The 17,935-nt window shown below is 44.3% G+C and overlaps 1 protein-coding gene across 1 annotated transcript in view; it reads left to right on the top strand.

The window, feature by feature from the left end:
* Positions 1–17,446, top strand: part of Gmds (GDP-mannose 4,6-dehydratase) — a 518,409-nt gene extending 500,963 nt beyond the window's left edge. Inside the window, exons 10-11 of the mRNA XM_051194481.1 lie at positions 16,835–16,903; positions 17,063–17,446. Of these exons, the coding sequence (XP_051050438.1) occupies positions 16,835–16,903; positions 17,063–17,125 (132 nt within the window). The 3' untranslated portion in view covers positions 17,126–17,446. The remainder of the gene's footprint in view (positions 1–16,834; positions 16,904–17,062) is intronic.
* The last annotated feature ends 489 nt before the right edge of the window (positions 17,447–17,935 follow it).

The following is a 17,935-nucleotide window of genomic DNA, read 5'->3' on the forward strand; positions in this document are numbered from 1 at the left end:
TTGTTCAGGGTGAAAGACATGAATCTAATTTTCTTCTTCTGCAGGTGTATATCCAGTTTTTCCAGCAACTTTCATTCACATGCCTTTTGCCAGGATACATTCTGTACGGGCTATGAAACTAGAAAGGAGACCATGACAAGGAAAAAGAAGGGTTTCATGGGACATGAAACCAAAAAGAGTACTGGGGTAGAAGGATATAAGGGGATGCAGGGAAGTGAGGGGAAAGCGGGAAGAGGGAAATCAACAAAAACAAAAATTGGTTTAAAATGCCATAATAAGAGAAGCTGGGCATTGTGATGCCTGCCTTTAGACTCAGGATTTGGCAGATACCAGCAGGTAGGTAGATATCTGGGAGTTTGCGACCAGCCTAGTCTACAAAACAAGTTTCAGGCCAGTTAGGGCTACATATAGTGAAACCTTGTCTCAGGAGAAAAGAAAAATACCATAATGAAACTTATTACTTTCAATGCTGATTTAAATAAAACATAAATAATGCATTGTTAAACTTTAAAAAAAAATCACACACCTAAACTAACCAGACTCAAAGTCTGTATAACTTAGTGATCTATTATACGTTAGAGTATGTTTTTATTTGTCTGAAAAGTTTTTTATAATAAAGTTTATGGAATTTAAAAATAAAAAGTTGTAGTAAGAGTTCATTAGTTAAAACTTAAAAAGCAAAGAAGAACTAGGAGACAGAGGAAAACTGTCCAAGAGAAACAAGTCATCAGTGATTAGCTGCTGAAATATGATGCTCAGGGTTGCTCACAGGCTGCAAGGGTAGCAGCCTGTTCTCATATTCACCTTCTGTGACAGCTTAGAATCTCGACCTTTGCACATTGGGAAGTTGAGTCGCCTGGTAAGGATCAAAGTGGCCCTTCAGGTTCAGCCACTGGTAGGGTCCAGCCGGTCCTTTCTGTGCTGGACACCACCCTGACTTCCTGAGAGGTATTGCCCTCCTATAACAAAAGATAAATCTTTTTCTTGAAAGACCTGCTCTATCTGTGACCTGGGTGTGGTCTCCTGTGGCACTCTCTGCATTCCATTTTCCTTTGCTAAAGTGGTGGCATGGAATGGGTTGTCCCTGAGGAACATGAGAACATCACCCCCTAAAGTGTCTTATGCCCCTAAGGAATTACAGGATACACAGAAATACAGGATACACAGAAATGAGTGAGAACTGGATGAGCCCTGTGACTCCTCAGTTCTTCCAGAATTTGGAACGCCTTATAGACAGGATACTGTCTAAGGCCCAGGGCCTCCTAAAATGAGTTCAACCACAAAGACCTTCACATTGGCCTCCAAGATCACCCGCAGGCAGTATGTCTAAAGAAAGAAATTTATTCCAGAGCCTTTTGGGGAGAAAGGTTTGTTTGAGGTTTTGGGGGTTTTGTTTTGTTTTTGTTATTGATTTATTTGGTGCATGTGTGCCTGCATGTGTGTGCACATGTATGTGTGGGTACACTCACCCTTGCATGGGCATACATAAGCCAGAAGCTGATATAAGATTTCCTCCTCTATTGCTTTCCACTTTATCTTTTGAGAAAGTCTCTCACCAACTGTAACAGCCTATTCAGCTGTGTCTGGGGATCTGAACTCCCATCCTCAAGCTTGTGCTCCAAGCACTTTTCCTACTGAATCATTCCCTTGTCCTATGTTTTTATTTATCTTTTTCTGAGACAAAGTCACTGGCCCAGAACTTGCTGTGTGGACTAGGCTGGCATCCATCTCACCATCTTCCTGCCTCTGCCTCCTTAGAGTTGGGGTAGCAGGTATGGAGCACCACACCCAGCTCACAGATCTGTCTTGGCAAAGCCATAAATCACTACACCACCCTGGAGTCACTGTCTCCCATAACAACTTCCTCATCAGAGTTTCAGCACTCTGAAATTCAAGGCTTCTGATTATCAGTCCCAGCCCCTGGGCCCAGTCCCAGGGGATTGATTTCTCCCTAGGTGTATGTTCTTCCCCTGAAGTTCTGTCATCCCATCAGCCAAGACATTCCTTATCACCATTATTTAATTTTCCTTACACTACTTAGTCCTATCTCGTTTCTCTTTGCCTGTGGAGTGACACTATAAGGGGCATTAGCCACGTGCTGGCTAAGAAGACCACCCTACAGCTCATAAGAAACATACCTAGAGGCATGACCCTGTCTGACTTGGCTTCTTATGTGGGGTATACAGCAGGGAAGGAGGTGGGTCCAGATAGATGTAGGCATGGGAGATGGCTGAGGCTAGAACTAGAGACATGGGAGGTTGGGGATGACTGGCTTTGTGTGGTCTCACCCTGTGGCAAGTGCTCAGCAACTCAGCATCTAGGCCATGAAATAGGTGCTGGAACACCTACAGTGAAATCTACAGTAAAGTATGAATCCAGAATTTCAACCGAAGCCTCTTTGACCCCAAATTCATCAGGCTTTTATGGTGTTAACGTATGAGTAGGAAGAAGAGGGTTCCAGCTTGGAAGAATCCCCTATATGCAAATATCTATAAGGGCTGCACCTTGCTAGAACTGCAGCATTCACATGGGCAGATATTTGAAGCCAACATCACAGAGCAGCTTTGAAGGGCTGAGTGTCCTTCCAAGGGAGTTAGTTTGATTCTCTTGGCTCTGGTAAAGCCATAAAGATATATGCATACAGTAGCTGATATTTGAGTATCTGCTCACACCAACCATTTCTGTTATCTTGCCTCTTTATCAATAGCAGATATTGTATTATAGGCCCATTGAGAATCAGGTCATCCAGAAAACACTAGAAAGAACTGGAACTCTGCTTAGGAAACTCTGGCAACAAGGTCCATGCTGAGCTAGTGCTAATTGCTGTGCATCTGAGGTCCACCCCTAGTAAGAGGGGAGAGCTCCACCACACCCTGGGCCACCCCCACGCCTTATAGAAATTCCTAAAAGGTTCTCAGACCCCTCCCTAGGCCTTGCACTACATTCTTGCACTTTGATACCTTACTCTTGTCCTCCTGACCCATGTCCATACCTCACTATCCTCTTAAGAACTAGAAAATGTTTTTTCTGAGTGCCACCACTGCTATAGTTTGTGTACCCTTCCTCTGTTTCTCATGAAGGGGCCTAAATCCTGGAAGTTTCCTGGAGGGAGTTCTTGACATGTTATCTCATTGTTTATTTTTACATGTGCTTCAGTAAGTAGCCTGCTGAGCATAGGTACTGTTATTGTCCACTACAGTGTCCATTTTCACTGTACCCTCTTCAAGTTGCAACCCTGCCCTGCAGGCTCTACCATCCCTGCTCCTCCCCTTGCCCAGAGCATGCTCCTTGTAACTTATTACCATCTGCTTGTTAGTCTCCATCATTGACTTTGAGCTCCTTGGACTCACATATCTATGACCATTGGCTCATAAATGATGGGTGGATGAATGAATGTTGCGAATGTTGCTAGGATTCCTTGAGAAAATAGATTGGGAGGTCCTTTGTGGTAACTGTTGCTATCACTATAGGGCAGTGATAATTTAAGGCAACCCTTTCTTTCTGAATCTGAATTCTCAGTAGCCAAGCTCAAAAATCAAGTTGCTTTTGCTGGAGCCTTCAGCTATCTTGCATTCTGTAGATTCGCTCTCCTACTGCCTAGGTGCACAGACCCTGACAATGAAGTCTTCTTCATACTGTAGACCCTGCAAACTATAGAAGTCTGCATCCTCAGAACCAATTTATTTCTGTTGGGAATGGTCGCAGTAATGGATAAGTAAGATCCAGGCCTTTTGCTTTAGTTCTGTGTGGAAGTATTTTCAAAGAAAGGGTGTTCTGATGGAGTCAGATTCTAAGCATTTCGCAAGCCCTCTAAGTTCTCATGCCAAGCCATTCTAAATATTCTTTGTAGTCCTAGAAAGTCCTTCAAGTTCCTGGAGAAAGTTCACTGGGAGCATCTTAGCCTTAGAGCACTAGAGCCTGCTAGGCAGAGAACTAACCTTCCATGGAAAAATTACTTGGTCTTTGTTTGCTTTTAAATACAAAGTTCAAGGTCATAATCATTCCTGATGTATAAGGAATCCAAAGTAATCTTATCAAAGATGTTTTATCTTCTATCTCTACAAAACCATCTCAAAAACAACAAACAAACAAACAAAAATAAACAAACAAAAAACCATTTATCTATGGATGGGAGGGAATGAAATCAGTTTTTATTTTGAGATTCCCAAACTTTCTTCAAGCTCTTCCTCGAGACACCGATTTCAGCCCTGTATGTCATAATAGCCCACCCTTGCTTTCTCACTAAGATTCCCATCTCCATAAGTGACCTATTCTAATTGATACAAGTGGTTACTAGCAGCCATAGTTTTTCTGGGCCTCTGTGGAATAGAAACGTATTTATTTTATGTTTGTCTTTTTGTTTTTAGTGCTGAGAACTCAGCCTTGTACTTGTTAGGCAAGTTTTCTACCCCTGAGCTATATCCTCAGACCTTACTTTTTTGAGTCAGGGTTTTATTGCCCCACCCAGCTTGTCTATAATTCTCTGCATAACCCATTTTAACCTCCAACTCATGATCTTCCTACCCCTGCCTTCTAAGTGCTGGGGTTATGGGTATGTATCACAGTAGCTCTATGTGGGTCTTTAGTAGTTCTTTTCCAGGGTGCGTAATTGGTCCCCATTCCCAGCTTCTATGTGAGAGATGAACACATGACTCTGTATACTGTTCTCAGTTGTCCAACTAAGAGAGAAGATTCCTGAGAGACATGATACAGACTAGCAAGCCCAACCCTTGTATTCAGTTCTGGATTTGAGTCTAGGCCCCATTCCAAGTCAAAATGAGCAAGTTATCTAATTTGCTGGGCCTATTTTTCCCTACCTTCCATGTAAGACTCTTAGCATGGATAAACAACATGGAACATTCAATGGATTGAATAGATAGATCCAAAGAAAATCCCAATAAATCAGTACTCACTCTAACCGGTTCCTGATTCCCTTACTACTAAACCAAGCAAGAACCCATCCTGATCCACCACCCTCAGCTTACAATGTTCTAAGTTACCTGGCTTCCCTGGTCACCCTGTTTGACTCAGTCTCAGTGCTGGGCACTAACAAGTCTAGACAAATGGAAGAAAATGGGACCTGCTGCATGGCCACTGCAGCCACCACTATGGGATTTCAGTGGATGGGGATCAAGATGAGCCACATGTGTTGGAGCAGGCTCTGAGAACAGGCTGTGCAGGGGGAGCAGGCCAAGAGCATTCAGTTGAGAGGCATTGTCATTCCTCATGTGGTCCCAGCTAGATATGGATGATCTGAGCAGGCCCACTGTAGGCCTCATAGATAGAGCAGTTAAGAAAAACTAAACTATAACGGTAGGCACCAAGGCCTCTTGTATGCACTCAATTAATATGGCTGGTGTATCAGGCTTGGGCCCAGCACCTCAACCACTGGGAACTCATCCTTCCTAAGGAGACACACCAATACTAGCCTTTCAGGAAAGTTTATGGTGGCCAGAGAGATGTTCCCTTCTAAGTCCTTAGATCTGGGCATGGTCTTTGTGTGCAGCACTTGCTGACTTGGCTGTGAAGGTAACATCTGTGCCACCTTCAAATCCAAACTAGCCCTTTCAGCCTTGGATAAATCATTATAGCAGCTTTCCTTCCCAAAACTCAAGATCCCAAGACTTCCATAGCTTGCGTTGCTCTGTGTAGACAGGCCAACTTTTTCCACCAACAAGCTTCTGAAAAATGGATGTGGCCAGAATCTGAAGACCATGCTACTCTAACCTTCCTTCCTGGGTTGATTTGCAGAGTACATCATGTGCATCAGAGACAAAAGGCTCCTGCTTAGTGGTTTTGCCAACTGACAAACAGAAGAATCTCTATGGAGGTGACCCTTCCTTGAATGCATAGCTTGTGCTATGAGGAACTCATTTGTCCCTTTATGTCCTCTACCATTTGGCAGGGAGAGATCTCTGCTTCATCATCTTTTAGCCCCCTTTGTCATTAGAAACATGATGTAGTGGCATAGTGCTCTGGAAATATTCTGTGGGGAAAGTGTCTTGAGATGAAAATGTCTCGCTGAAGAGTTGTATCCTAAAGACAGGCATAGAGCTTAGTACCTCCACAGTAGAGCTCTTGTGCAGCATGCAAGAGGTTTTTAGATCATCCCCAGCACAGCAAAAATAATAATAATAATAAGTCATTAAATCAATCAGTAAAGACAGAAACAGAGGACAGATCATTGGTACAATACAGGATGTGTGGCAGCCATGTTCTTAGGAGATGGCAATGAATTATGTAACAAGGCATGTTTTTTTTTTTTTTAATGTTCTCATAGCCAATAATTTCTCACATCTGGACTGAGCTGTCATTTCCAAAGCATATTCACATACACCGAAGTGCTGTTTTCATCAAGCTGGCAGACTGTGATCCCAACTTATTTGGTCTGTGGACAGGAAGCCGCACTCCATCACAGGCCGTCATTTATATCAGACCCTCGGCCTTGTCAGCAAGGCCAGCACTGAGGGCAAACAAAGCACCTGCCAAGGGCGACTGTGCAGGGTGTCACACTTGGAGTCCCCACCAAAGCTTTCATCAAAGCCAACCTGATTATTTTCCACTGCATTTTCCTGAAAGGATGTTATGATTTTCTAGATGTTTGGTGGCTGGCGATAAATCAGGCTTTTATGATGTCATGTGAAAGGCCACCTCTCGGACTTCCTCTAGCTGCAAGTGGAGAATAAAAGTAGGACGTGTTGGTAGAGCACAGTAGACACAGCTTGGCTTAACCCTTTCCTCACTTGTCCACCAGCTCAGATCACAGAAGAAGGTCAGTATTTCTTTCACATGAGTACACAGGATTCATGAAAGCAAAGTTGCTTTCTGGGTGGTGAGTAGTTTCTGGCCTTTGGCATCTTATCAAGTCATGACCAGAAAGTATCTCCCATAGAGTATGACAGGAAGGGTTATCAGCAGCTTAACAAAAGTGACTGTTAGAGCCCCTGTTCTATAATGTTGGAAATAAGAAGTTGCCTTGGAGCAGAGCTACTCATAAAACCAGTGAACTATAATGGAATGTCTCCTAGCATTATAAATTCATAAATGCCTTTGTGACAATGGGAGGGTTCTCATTTAAGCCAGGATCCAGGACCCTGTGTCTTCGTCTCCTCATTTGCATCCCATCAATCCCTACGTCTTTCTGTGTTCTATTTTCCCAGTTATCTTTCCATGGCTACACTCTGCCACCACTGTCATCTAGGAACCCCTCTTCACCACTGTGGCCCAGACATCTTGACTGGTCCCCTCTCCTGTCTTTGACTCCTCTGATATAGAACAGAATTCACAGATGTCTCTGAAAACATCTAGTGCTTAAACTCTCCAGGACCCAGAGCAAAGTCCAGATTTCCTGCTTATCAGTGCTAAGATGGTAAGGGACTGCTTCTCTGGCCTTTCAAAGATACACACATACTAACACAAAGGCATATACCATATGGTGAAAACTCTAAAGGAAACTAGTTTCCAGTAATGTGTCCCACCCTGAGAAGCTGGTCAGAAAGAAGACTCCTTAGCCACCAAGGGGTGTTTAGGGCTCCTGCTTTCCACTAACCAGAAAGGATGTAAAAGGAGGAGACATCTCAGTTAACCTTCAGAGGCTCTTGCTGTCCTCCTTTGGCCAGAAAGGCAGCCTTGCTAATGCGCCCTCCAGGGGGTGTCTGAGCTCAGCAGTGGGGTCTCTAGCCTCCCAGAGCCATCTGGGTATCATGCTGAGTCTTCACTGCAGTAGCCCAAACCTGGCCCCTACAGAGTAGTTAGGTCTCATACCCAAACATCAAAGAGTAGCTGACTATAAGAGGCAGAGGGTTGTGCCTAAGAGTCTAGTATGGAGAGAAAAATCAATTCGTCCATAAATCAGTATGAACAGTTACAAGTCAGTGTCATATTTTTGAAATCCCCACCACCCCCCAACAAATTCAGGCTTCTGTCTAAATGACTTACATCACCCAGTGTTTTAACCATGGCCCATGGGCTTGGACTCTAAGGGTCAGTCAGGTGTGGTTCAGAGAATAAAGCCTTGGCACAGCATGGCTTCTGTAGAGGAAGACCTCGGATCCATAGCAAGTCTTTTTAACCTTCTCTGGCCTCACCACGAGCCGTCTTACCCTTGTTCATGTGTCTATAAGCAGCGACCAGATCTGTATTCCTCAGAGCTGAAGAGCTGCTCCCTAAAGTACTTCCTATCAGTGGTGTCCCCAAAGACACCTTCTTACCCAGATCTTTTCTTACTATTCAGGCCTCTAATCAATTGTTACTCTTTGGAAGTCCCTTAGCCATCAGGGTTGTCAAGTCCCCACCTCCACAGCCTTGTCGCCACACTGCCCATTAGCTGATGTCCTCCTCGTATCCCTGTGCTCTTCTTGCCATCTCCCCAACCCAGCACAGGTGCCATGACAGCCAAGGACAGACAAGCAATCCACAATTGCTTCCCGATGCCTGACAAAATCAGTGTCTAGCAACAGACCACAAAGTTGCAAAATGTGTGTGCAATAACAGTGTAAAATCCTGGGTAGAACTGTTCAGCAAAAAAAAAAAAAAAAAAAAAAAAGACCTGAGCCTAACAATGAAAGAAAGACTGGATATTTCTGGGATGGAATGCTTACTTCCCTAACATGAATTAGGCCCTAGGCTTGATCTCCAGCACTTCAAGGGGAGAAATCTGGTGCCAGCAGCTGTTTGTGTGTAGCCTTGAATTCTTACATCCATCCTGCAGCATAGACAGTGTTGATCTCAGTTTTATAGATTTAGAACCAAATCTCAGAAATGCTCAGAAACAGCTGAGTTCACTGAGCCCTGGATAGGAGTCCAGTTCCCTCCAGTGATATCTCTGTGTCTTTAGTAATGTTTAAGAACAATATTGTTGAGACAAAACTTAGGCTGAAATGAGCAGATTTTTACTGCAGTTGGATTGGTTCTAACAAAAGCATGGGCTCCTGTAACATGCTTCTGCCCACCTAGGGGACATTTATTTAATTTCCCCCAAGGTCTCTAACCCTAGCATCTTGCTAGTCAGTATCCTCCCTTAGTCCCTACTCTTGTTTCATCACCGTGGCTGAGTTTGTTCTATAACAATACAGTCATTGAGTTATACAATGGCTGCATTTCTGTGTCAACATCTATCCCCATTGGCATGTACTGACACCATCATATGCTGACATATTATTTGGAAGTCTCTTTGCCTCTCACATTAATGTGGCACAAGTACACTGTTTTCCTTGGAGGGCTTGGTCCTTTGAACATGGAGACTGCTAGACCAAGAATCAGAAATGCTGCCTTCTAGTCCAAGCCTCTGCCACTAGATGGCTTCATGACATCTGGCTAAAATATATCTACAGATAGACATGGGGATTCTGTTCTTCTCATGGAAAGATGAAGAGTAACAGGTAGCCATGCAGTACAGATCCCCACAGCCTGCTGGATCTTTCTTAGCCTCGGTGGTGGGAACATAACTAAAGAAGTCAAACAGTGGAAAACCTAAGGATCTGTATTAATGCTTACCTTTCCTCTGTGAACCTCAAGAAACTCACAAATGCCGGGTAGTTTAAGTTTTTTTCCTCAAGAAGTTCCTTGGGTGAGGAAGCAACCAAATTCAGGGTCTAGTGTGGTAGCTGCCCTTGTTTGTGCAGCTAGCCCTTGAGTCATAAGCTTCTGGGGAAGTGGTGCCTGAACGTGTGGCTGTAGCCCTCTGAAGCCATTTCCATCTAATTTGGGGAAAGAGAGAGGAGGAGGCAAAGCATGGGTAGATAGGTAAGTTACTGAAGAGAGATCTCCTGAATTAGGAGATCTTTATACTATATAAATTGAGAAACACCTAAAGGAAAAACAATCCCATTTTTATTGTAAGGAGCTTTGTATTAGTTACAATGTTCTTTTCCATGTGTGTTCGAAATAAGGATAGGGATTTTCTCTAAGATGATAGATTGCCTAACAAACAAGAAGGAAGCGAGCTTAAGGAAAATTGCCTTTGTCTTATGCAATCCGGGATGGCCTCAGTTGTCTTCCTGGATAAGAGGGTGCAGGCTCAAGATAAGCTGGATAACAGAGTTGGGCTTTTAGCTCTAAGACACTTTGTAGAGAACTTTCATCTCTAGAAAGAGGCCTCTGAAGCAGATATAAGATCTCCTGAGTTGCATCTTGAGTGTAGCTGTCTTCAAGTTTAATTAGCTGAACTCTGCAAAGTGCTTTGAGGGCAAAAAGTGCTAAGTGGCAAAAGAAATGCAGCCTGCATCTTATGTCCAGAACGCCACTTGCCAATTATGTCACAACAGTCCCTAATCGGTCCACTTAAAGGTACTTTATCTCCTTTCCTCGGGGTTTATGCCACCTCCTACTAGCATGGGCAAATCTTTACACCCGAGATCCAGTTATTAACAGTAGCCAGTAATTTTCTAAGAAGATGGTGCTGACTTTGAAGCCTGGAATGCTGAGGTCACTAACAATCTTATCTCCCTGTCATTAAGTGGCCCTTACATTAAAAGTGTGAGTCACCACCACCACCCCCATCAGCTGGTTAGGATGAACTTTAGGGAAGGGATTAGGACCAAAGGGCCTCAGTTATAGTGAATCATACAGTTTACTTTCCCTGCATCCATGCTGCTGTAAGCACTAGGCTTCAAAACCCCAGGTTAACAGGAGGGGGGGGGGGAGTTAATTCCATGACTGAAACTATAGACAAAGAACAGGTACAGGGGGGTCATAAATCTGGATGTTGCAAGGTGACATCCTCAGAGTCTCACCTGTAACCTGTTAGATCTCTACCTGTGAGCAGGTAACTCGCCCAAGTTACTGGGCATTGCGCCTGAGAAATTATTTCCTTTGCTTGTTCATTCAGAGTGGCCCTGTTGGAATGGGCTAAGCCTAGGCCCCATAAGGTCAGACAGACTGGTAAAAGTGTTCCTGGGTTGGTTCCCCTTTCTATGCCCCAGGGGAAGCTCTGTAGTAGGTGGGTGATGGGTAATAGGCAGACAGGCAGGGAGGTGCTACAGTTTGATTAGTGTGAATGGTGTGGGGTATATGATCCAGTTCACAGGGAAGAATGGACATCTGCCCATGTCTCAAACTTGTTGGCCTGGGAGGACTTTCTCATGACTCATTAAAACTCTAAAGGGAAATTAATAATCTGAGAGCCCTTCTCCCCTGCCCAATACAGTCATCCCTCAGCATAGTCAGAGATCCCCCTCTGACACCAAAATCCTCAGACTTTTAAGCCCCTGTGCAAGATGACTTGCAGACCTATGCATGTCTTGATATACTCAGTGAATCATCCTAGGAAATTTAGTGTCTAATACAGTGTGGATGCTGTCAGCAAGTATTATGATCACTAAGCAACAATGACAAACATGGCATCTGCACATCTTCAATACAGGTGTCTATTTCTCTGTTATTTTCTCTATTATTTTTAACCAATGCTTACTTGATTCTATCTATGCAAAGTCCACAGATTTGAAGGACCAGCTATAAATATATTTTCTGTGTAATTTGTAGAGCCTTTTTTTTTTGCGCCTAACTGTATTTCTCTACTTATGCTAACTATATTTTTAAAGTATAATGGAATATGTTTTTATATCATGTTATATTGATGAATAGACACATTAGGAAAAAGATACATCCTCATTCACTTTCCAGAAAGTTGTAGCCTCTTTTATAAGTGTGTGAGGCCCACATGTAAATGGATGTTTCTTTTCTTTGTTTGGTACCTCTTAGTAGCTGCTGCATAGTCTCTCACAGAAAAATGGGATCAGTAAAGGAACCACAGGATCTTAAAGACCCCGTAAGAGGAGACATCATCCAGAAGAACAGGCAGCATGACTAACAGGTTCTTGAGTGAGCCCCTTGTAGAGTGCACAGTGGAAGTGTTGAACTCTGAGCAGTGGTTTTAGTCTAAGGCCATGTGGGACTGCACGTAGCCGATGGGCCTACAGTGTCCTTTGTGCAGAAAATGGACGGCTTTTACAGGCCTGCCCCTCTGCTTTATGTCCCATGCTGTGCTACACTCTGGAATGGTGCTCTGTCAGCCCTGCTGGATGGGCAGTCCCCTGAGCCCACTTCCTGAACAGGCTGAGACAACCTGCTCTTCTCTCATTGTCTCTTATCACCCTTGTCATTAAAGGAGAGGCCTGGTGACCACTTCAGTCTTTGCTATTCTAAAGCAGTCCAGGGGAGGAGTGGGAAATGCTCTGAGGTTAGCTCTGTCCCTGGGTAGGATTAAGCCATGGGTAAATTCCAGCATATGAGAGCTAAAACTACATGGGTCCTTGAAAAGAGCATTGCAGTGGGGGAGGGGGGACTCTTCAGGCTTCTTTCTCCCCTTTCCTCCATGCCCCCCTCCCTGCCTGTCTAGAATCTTGATTGGGATGTGTAGTGCAACTTCAAAGACTTCCCTGAAGTTCTGTTGTTTTGTTTTGTTTTTAGCAGTTCTATGTTTCCCAAGAGAAGCTTTATCCTAGGAGGGAAGTTGCCTCCTCACTCCATTAGCATAAAGTCAGATCAAGGACCTAACTCATTGGCATTCTTCTATTCCCTTGGAACCTAAGCTAGTCTTCAATTTCACTTTGCTAAGAAAAGCAGGAGGGGAAAATGAGTATTTTTGTGCCACTCACAGCTCCATGTCTTAAATCCCTGAAGATGCTTAGCCAAGGTTTCCATCGAGCGAGAGCGAGGTTCTCCTTAGTCACATCCCTGTCTTTGCACCTTCTTGTCTATGGCACTCAAAACTCAATCTCTTTCCATATGTACATTAGAAATTTAACAGCATCCTGCCAGAAGCTCTCATGTTCTTAAAGTCCCTGCCCTAGCAGACGTTCCTTCCAACCTTACCACAAACCTACTGAGGAAACCCAATCCAACTTGTAATTCAATCTAAATGTTATAATTTCCCCCAAATCAAACTTAGAGAAAGGGAAGAAAAAGAAATGAGGGTGTGAGCTTGGAGTTACCCTGCATGATCCAGTTTAGTGTACTGAAGGGACTTAATTTGTATAAGAACAATCAAAATCACATTAGGGGAAGAAAAGTAACCTGTGTGGCTGAAAGGTGTCTTGTTATCTTGACAGCAATGCACAGGGAACCCAGAGACCTTCACAGAAGTGGCCTCTAATTAGAGGAGACAATAATGGCAGGGTGAACCCTCCTTTTCTGGATTGCGTTAACTGCTGTGGGCTCAGGAACTGGCCTAATGACTTCCCCGGGACTCGGTCTGGCACTTTATCTATCCACTATAACAAGACTGAGAGCCAGGAAAGCCCAGATTTTGTTGCAACAAACCATGCCCTTTTCTCAGGCTGATGCTTGCATCTCCATTGCCTTGAAAGCTGCAGGACACACTCGGAGGGGTAAACAAGCTGGGGTCTGTGAGAGAGAGCTTGTCCACAGGTTTCCCTGTTCCTCGTGCTGTTTAGGTGCTGTAAAATGCTTAGTTAAGCCTAATTGAATTTGACAATAATAAATTACATATTGAAACTGTATAGTTCACCTAAGGAATAGCAGTGAAAATGGCAAGGTACCAGAAGCCAGATTTAGGAAATGTCATATTCACATTAAAATGCTTTAAATTTTTCTTAGAGTTTTGTTGCCTGTTTTGGTTTTTTTTTTTTTTTTTTTTTTTTTTTTTTTTTTTTGTTTTGTTTTGTTTTGTTTTGTTTTTTCCAGAAAAACTCCAGACCACCCATTTTATGAAGTTCTTTCTAGAAATTCAGACATTCTATGGAAATGCAACATAAAAATCACTTTAATTACAGTTTTGCCTCTGTTGTCATATGCTGGCTGTAAACCTATGAAAACCAAATAATTCAAAATGTAGGACAATATACACAAACTCATTCTTTTCATTTGTCCTTAGGAGCTGGTTGGGCCTGTTGGAGGGTTTTTGTGGAAGTTCAGGTGTCTTAAAAGACTTAAATATAAAAGGCATGCATACCAAGGCCTTTCTCCCCACATCCCTGTGTGAGCACAGCAACTCCTCCCTTCCCTGTAGGAGTCCAGCTCCCAACCCTGACTTCTCTGTGGGTCAGAGGAAACGATGTTTAAAGGAGCATTTCCTGTCTGCCCTCCTGTACAGCACTGCGCCTTCACACGCAGGCAGGCCTTGTCATGCCACCCCTGAAGGGTGCCTGAGCCAGGATTTTGCAAATGGAACAAACCATTGGCTATAACCCATGGTAGAAAATAAGATTTTTTTTTTTTCTTTGTGAGACAGGGTTTCTCTGTGTAGCCCTAGCTGGCCTGGAACTCACTCTGTAGACCAGGCTGCTCTTGAACTCAGAGATCTGCCTGCCTCTGCCTCTTGATTGCTGAGATTAAAGACATGTGCCACCACCCTTAAGATGTTTCCCTTAGGACAGTGAAGTACAATGCACGCTGGGGTGGTGGGACAAGGGAGAGCTCAGTGGTAAAGCATTTGCCTAACAGAAGAGTTGATGGGACAGAAACTTTTTGAGTGACTGTTTTGTTCTAATAGGACCACATACTCTCCCTTCCCAAGGCCTCTTGATCTAATTAGCTTTCAGGGAGACCGAGCTTTGGCAGAAGGCTAAGGAAGCTCTGAGGCCATAGCCTAAGAGAGGGCTCAGAACTAAATTGGGAAGTTCAGCGGGCCTGTCTCTGGTTTCAATGAAATACTTTTACAGTGTATTTAGTAGTGTCTGTTGCTAAGCTTTTGAAAACCATTTTTCTGTTTCCTTAATTGTAGATGCCTGGTTGTTTTTATATTATGAGCTACTTGTAGAAAAATACAGGAAACATAATCACAATACAAAGCTCCCTTTCCCAAGCCTACTGAGATCATTTGAAACCAAACTGAATTTTAGGGCTTTTTTTAAAACTGTATGTTCACAGCCATGAATTGCATCCATGCTGTGCTGGTTGATTTACAGCCGGTGGAATGTGATTCAGTAGTAACCATGTTCTCCTGAAGCTGCTGTAGGACTGAGAGAGGGGCAGGCGAACAGTGCTTCATGACCCCAAGTTACACAGCTTGCTCTGGGGAAAAAGAAGGAATATCTTTGTGCGGCTTTTACACTAAAAGGGAAGCATTGTAAAAGTATATACAAGTTTATTTAGGGAGAGTAAAGAGAAATAAATTACTTGGTTTGTTTTTCCACTTGCATTGGCAGCTCCAGGTAGTGCTGTGCTAAAAATGCTAATTACTAATTCTTGCATCCTACCTTTCCCAGGGAGTCTGGAAATGGGCTTTTAGGCCAGCAGAAATAACTTGCTTCACTTTGGTTAACACTCTGGGGAGGAAGTGGGTACTTCAGCATATTGTGCAATGCAAAACCTTTGGGAATTTGATGTATTCAAGCCTAAGAAGCAATGATGGATGATTGAGAATGTGAGTCCCTGAGTGTCCTCTGCCAGAGGAAGGACTCAGGCAGGGAAATGGAATACAGGTGAGCACCTAACACTCTTGGCCTACCCATCTGAAACCCAGAAGAAAGTGGCTTTGCCTGCCAAGTTCAAGAGAGGCCTTTTACTGCAGCTTGGTTATCTGTGGCTATCACTCAGAGCAGCTGCTTCACTTGCTGTCCAATAGTGGACAGCTAAAATAGAGCATCTTGATGGAGTACTTATCATCATAAAGATCCCCTTTCGTACCTCCTGCCTTCCTGGCCCCTGTTTATTTTGCATTGCTGCGTATGCACCATTGATGCACTCATGTGAATATACCTAACTGACTTTTTCTGGCTCTTTCCCCGCTCCTTTCCTCCCTTTCTTCCGTTTAAACTGGTCTTGAAATCCCCATTTAGTCTTGAGACCTACAATAAAGAACTGAGTGAGGAAAAGCACAGGATTTTGGTCTTTACCCATTCTCGTTTGTTGCCAGTCTTCTTCCTTCCAAGGGAGGCTATTAAACGAAAGTGAACTTCTCTTGCTAGATTATCCAGGAAGCTCGAGTACTTATGTGTTTCCCTCCCCATAAAGTCAGAACTGTGCAAGGAGACCAGGAGGCTTGACCTCAGCTTTATATGTTGGTAAGGCTCAGCCCTGGACTGAAACAGTGGTCAGTCGTCTCCTCTGAAAGTCAACCTTGAAGGAGCAGATGGAGGTGACAAAGAACTAGAGAAGGAGCCTGGGCTGACCAGAGATGCATGGTCTCAGATGCACAGGGTCTGAAACTGAGGTTTGTCCCCAGAGTCGAGAAAGAAAGCCCGGATTTCTAAGGAAGAAAGAGAAGAGTAGATTATAACAGACCCTCTACTGTAGCCGGGAAATGGAACTTTCAGTTTAGGAGCTTTCGGGTGAGCTGCTAGCTGGCAAAGAACTGTGTTCACCTCAGCAAAGCCAGAGCTGAGCAACTGCAAGGTCGGAGCTCCCTAGCTGGCCTGCATGCCTGGCCGCCTGCAACTGCCTGCTGCCAGTCCCAAAAGCTGGAGACTGAAGGGGAGGCGGGGTTTCCGAAGATTCCGAATCCAGGACGGAGACTCAAGTGCCAGGGACAGGGCAAAGTCAGTAGACCTAAGGCTGGATCTGGAGGAGAGTGGGTGGGTTCTAGGGACCAGGCCCCACCGATGGGGTTGGAGTCCTGTGAGTCGAGGACCTGGAATGGCCATTCTGAATTGAACTTCGAGTCTTGGACATTCAAGCCCTTCTGGAGAAGTGCAGTAATTCGAAACAGTTTTCCCAGTAGCTCTCCTAACAACTTAATATCAAAAAAAAAAAAAAAAAACTATCAGCATCACTAGACGAAGTAGAGCTAGGGGATTGAGCCCAGCCGGAGTTGGGGATGGCAAAGTCCTAGCTTAAACCAGACTGACTGTACCATACCTGCTGTGACAGATTGGGAAAGGGGTGCACATGCCAGAGCACCCGCAAGAACACCTCTTCTTCTCTCTCTCCTTAGGACTTCTTGCAGGGAGACTGCTCCAAGGCGCAGCAGAAGTTGAACTGGAAGCCCCGCGTTGCCTTTGACGTAAGTTATATCTCCAGTGCAAGTTCTCATGGCTGTTGGTTTTGAGACCTTGCTATGTTCAAGCTGGAGACCTTTCAGGGCCCTGGGAGGAGGTATTGCGGGAGAGGGTGTCAGAAACTCCACCCTCACCGCCCCCCAATCCCCTGGATCTTGGTGCAGGAGCTGGTGAGAGAGATGGTACAGGCCGACGTGGAGCTCATGAGGACCAACCCCAACGCCTGAGCACCTCTGCAAAAATTCGCGAGGCATGGACTATAGTGCAGAGCCAGCCACTCCTGCGACCATTGACCATAGACCCTCGACCTCCTGTGTTGTCCCCAAAGCTAAGAGCTGGGCCACAGGTTTGTAGGCACCAGGACAGGACACTCCAGAGCTAAGGCCACTTTGCTTTTGTCGAAGGCTCCTCTGAATGATTTTGGGAAATCAAGAAATTTAAATCACATGCTCATTTTACTTGAAATTATGTCAGTAGACAACTTAAATTTTGGAGTCTTGAGATTGTTTTTCTCTTTTCTTATTAAATGATCTTTCTATGAACCAGCACTAACAGAGTCACTTGTGTGCGTTTTCTCCAGGTTATAATGCAGGCAGTTTATGGCCCTGAACAATAACAAAATCCACAGCTGGGGATGAAATAGTCTGGGTTCCTTTAGGAATGGGCCTGCTGAGAAGACCAGAGCCTGAGCTGCCCTAGGCAGAGCACCTGGTTCAGTGTCTGCCTTGGACATGCCTATCCCCTGCTGAATTGAAGCATGCATGGCTCTTCTGGTTTCTGCTGATTTTAACTAGAACCACTGAGCTCTCACCCACTCAGAGAGAAAGGCTCATGAAACAAAGGTTAAAAGAAGGGACTTGGTGGTAAGTAAATATTGTTGGAGCATACATGTGAAAGCCCCAGGGCTACCCAGACCTAAGCCCAGACCTAGGCTTCCCCCTAACTTAATCCTCTTCTATGGTCTTTCCAACAATATTTATTCCCAACCTCTTCCCATTGGCACTAGATCGCTTTTTAAACTGAGTTTTGACTCATTA

The sequence above is a fragment of the Phodopus roborovskii genome, unplaced genomic scaffold, assembly GCF_943737965.1.
Source record: "Phodopus roborovskii unplaced genomic scaffold, PHOROB, whole genome shotgun sequence".
Lineage (NCBI taxonomy): Eukaryota > Metazoa > Chordata > Mammalia > Rodentia > Cricetidae > Phodopus > Phodopus roborovskii.